At 69.4% G+C, this 3,745-nt stretch overlaps 1 protein-coding gene across 1 annotated transcript; it reads left to right on the forward strand.

Annotated features, from left to right (window-relative positions):
• The first annotated feature begins 388 nt into the window (after positions 1-388).
• Positions 389-3,422, forward strand: SP5 (Sp5 transcription factor). Its single transcript, XM_054208151.1, is given in 4 exon segments — positions 389-446; positions 1,403-1,606; positions 1,609-1,814; positions 2,370-3,422. Coding segments are annotated over 4 exon segments (1,521 nt in total).
• Positions 3,423-3,745: the final 323 nt, after the last annotated feature.

A 3,745-nucleotide genomic window follows, 5' to 3' on the forward strand; every position in this document is an offset into this window, starting at 1 on the left:
ATTGAACCCAGCGACTGCGGGGAGGATCGAGTTACCTGGGCAAACAGCTCCGGAGGACCACAGCCAGCCGGCATCTGCCCGAACGGGCACCCCACCACCACCACCAACCCCCCCGCCCCAAGACAGAGCCGAGCGTCCCCGTTTGGTACCTGGCCAAACAGGCCGCCTTACACGTTCGCGGTGGCCTCGGAGCAGATGGGGAAGCGGCGAGGAGAGGAGCGCGCTTCCAGGGCCGCCGGCGGAGCGCGGTGCTGAGCGGCCCGCGGAGGGGCGCGGAGGGGCGCGGGGCCCCGGCTGCCCCTTGCTGGGCGGCGCGGTGCGAGGGGTCCCGCCAGCTCTGCCCACCACCGAGCGCAGCAGCAGGAGGTGGCGTTAAGCCGTGACCCAGATGAGCCTAGTGGTGGCTACCGCGGAAATAGCCCCACACGTGGTCCAACGAAAAGCGGGTTAGACATAAACACGCACGTCTACATGTATATATACGTATATACACAGGCCGAAAGGGGAGGCGGGAGGGAGCAGAGCCCTCGGGGCCGAGTTTGGCTTTGTGGCAGGAGGTGGGCGAGAGGGTGGCGGCACAGACCCGCTGACAGGGTCCGTGCTCCCGAGGAGCTCCCCCGGACCCGCTCTAGCCCCCGGGCCAGGCCAGGCTCCCGCGGGCGCGCATCCCGCCTCCGGGAACGCCATCAAGAGAGACTCCTGCCTTCATTTAAAGAAATTACGTCTTTCGCGCCCGCCTCCCGCTAGGGAAGAGGAAACTTTTCCGCTCGGTCTCTCGGCTGGCCGGTTTGTCGGTGTGTCTGTCTGCGGGAGCGCTCGCTGCCGGTGGTACCCGCCGTCCCTCCGCCCAGCCCGGCCGGGCGGGGGCTCCTGGCAGCACAGGCTTCGCGCCGGCCGAGCGGAGCGAAACCAAACCCAGCCACCAGCGGGGAAAATGTGCGGTTGTCTGCGGAGTCACACCGAGGGCATATCCCTCAGCCTCGGGGGAAGGGCGGGCGGAGGGAGGGAGCGGGGTGGAACCACCGACAATTACTCCAGGGAAGTTTTACGACTGAGATCGACCAGCCCCGATCAGGTGAACTCGCTGCGCTCCTGTTACTTGGAGTCATCAAACGCTATCGGCGGAATCCGGAGGCAGATTTCGCGGGCGATAACAAAGACACATTGTCACTTTAGGGCTCTGCTACAAATCCTTAATTGCAAAAAAAAAAAAAAAAAGGCGGGGGGGGATCCAGTGTCTTACACATCCAATGTGAGGGTCTCCAGGCGGTAAGGGGTCCTTTGATCAAGAAAATCCAATTATTTGTGTATATACATTTCCCACATAGTGATTACTTCATTAATTGTCCCGCCTTTATCTCCTCCCTTCCCATCCCCCCTAATAATCAGTTCTTTTATCCAGACCAACAAACACACCATAGGAGCTTTGTGGATTCAAAGGATTTGCTTTCGCTTCTGAAAGAGCCGCTATTCTTTGATGATTGGGTAGCGGCAAACTTCAAAGCCATAAATCTTCCCTCTGACTGGCTGGCGGCCCAGCAAAGTCCTTATCAAATTCTTGGAGGTGATCCTGGTGCAGTCAGACAGTCCGCGGAGATCGCGCAGCGCGGGGGGGTGGGACAGGCACAGAGGCGAAGAGATCAGAGGGAAGAAGCGAGAGAGAGAGCGAGAGAAGGAAACTGGGCAGCTCCTCGTCTTCCCCTCGGCGTCTCCATGCCTCGGCGGTGCCCCGGCGCCTTCCCCTCGCCCCGGGCGCAGTAGCCATGGCCGCGGTGGCTGTCCTCCGGAACGACTCCCTCCAGGCTTTCCTCCAGGTCAGTACCCGCGCCCGGGGCTGCTCGCAGGGCGCCGCGTCCCATGGAGCGGCGGAGCCGCGACCCGCGTTGCGCGGGGCCCAGCCGGCGCCTGCCGCCTCCTTCCCGAGGCTTCCCCCCCGCGGCGGCCCGGGAGAGGTGGGCAGGGTCCCCCCGCGGGGGTGAAGAGCCCGGGCTCGGGCTCCTCGGGTCGGCAATTTCCCTCTCCCGCCAGGAGCCCGCGGTAACTCCAGGCAGCGTCCCGGGGCAGGGGGGGGACGGGACGGGACGGACGGATGCGGGGCTGCCCCCTGCCCACAGCGGCCGCTTCCCCGGCGCCCCCGGCCCAGCAGAGGCGGCGGGGCCGGTCCCCGGGCGGGGCGGGTGGGGGCCGGGCCCGCCCTGCCCCCTCGGCCGACGCTGTTTTCGGGCAGTTCGCCGGCCGGGCGGCAGCGGGCGGGCAGAGGCGCAGAAAGTTTCCCGCGGGCGGCGCGGCCGCTGCCGCGGGTCGGCGGCGGCGGGCGGCGAGTAACGCGCTCTCCTCCTTCTCCCTGCCTTCCTCCCGCTCCCGCGCAGGACCGCACCCCCAGCGCCTCCCCAGACTTGGCCAAGCACTCGCCCCTGGCTCTTCTGGCCGCCACCTGTAGCCGGATCGGACAGCCGGGCGCAGCGCCCTCGGATTTCCTGCAGGTCTCCTACGACCCGACGCTGGGATCCCCCTCCAGGATCTTCCACCCGTGGAGCGGCGAGATGCCGGCGCACTCCCCAGGGGGGCTGCCGCCGCCGCACCCCAGCCTGGGGCTGACCCCTCAGAAGAACCACCTGCAGCCCTCCTTCGGGGGGGCGCACGAACTGCCCCTCACCCCCCCGGCGGACCCCTCCTATCCCTACGAGTTTTCCCCCGTCAAGATGCTGCCCTCCTCCATGGCCGCCCTGCCATCCAGCTGCCCCCCCGCCTACGTTCCCTACGCCGCCCAGGCCGCCCTGCCGCCCGGCTACTCCAACCTGCTGCCGCCCGCGCAGCCGTGCCGGCAGCTCTCCCCCAACCCGCCGCCCGAGGACATTCCCTGGTGGAGCATCCAGCAGGCCGGCGCCCCGGGCGGCTGCGGCCACCGCTTCCCCGCGGCCGCGGCCCTGCCGCGGAGCCTGGTGCTGGGCCACTCGGACTTCGCCCAGTACCAGACGCAGATCGCCGCCCTGCTGCAGACCAAGTCTCCCCTGGCGGCCACGGCCAGGAGGTGCCGCCGCTGCCGCTGCCCCAACTGCCAGTCGGCCGCGGGCAGCGCCCCGGAGGCGGAGCCGGGCAAGAAGAAGCAGCACATCTGCCACATCCCCGGCTGCGGCAAGGTGTACGGCAAGACCTCGCACCTGAAGGCGCACCTGCGCTGGCACACGGGCGAGCGGCCCTTCGTCTGCAACTGGCTCTTCTGCGGGAAGAGCTTCACCCGCTCCGACGAGCTGCAGCGGCACCTGCGGACTCACACGGGCGAGAAGCGCTTCGTCTGCCCCGAGTGCGGGAAGCGCTTCATGCGCAGCGACCACCTGGCCAAGCACGTCAAGACCCACCAGAACAAGAAGCTGAAGGCGGCGGCGGACGGCGTCAAGCGGGAGGACGGCCGCGACCTGTGACCGCCGGCCGGCGGGGCGGCACCGGCCCGGCACCCGCGGGCCGAGCCGAGCCCCCACCGCGGCGGGGAGCCGGGCTGAGGGCGCCCCGCAGCCGGGGGCCGGGCGGCGGCGGAGGGGCGGAGAGGGCCGCCGGCTCTCGGACTCGCGTCGGGCCCGGCGAGCCGGGAGCTCGGCTGGGGGCGGTGCCGCGAGGAGCCACGGCCCCCGCGGACCCCCAGGCCCGGGACTGGACGCTCGTAGGGCACCCCCGGGGCCGCCGCCGCGCTCCCCCGTCCCGGGACAGGCGCCCTCCCCGCCCCGGGGCGCGGCCGAGCGGAGGTCGC

Source organism: Rissa tridactyla, chromosome 7 (genome assembly GCF_028500815.1).
Source record: "Rissa tridactyla isolate bRisTri1 chromosome 7, bRisTri1.patW.cur.20221130, whole genome shotgun sequence".
Taxonomy (NCBI): domain Eukaryota; kingdom Metazoa; phylum Chordata; class Aves; order Charadriiformes; family Laridae; genus Rissa; species Rissa tridactyla.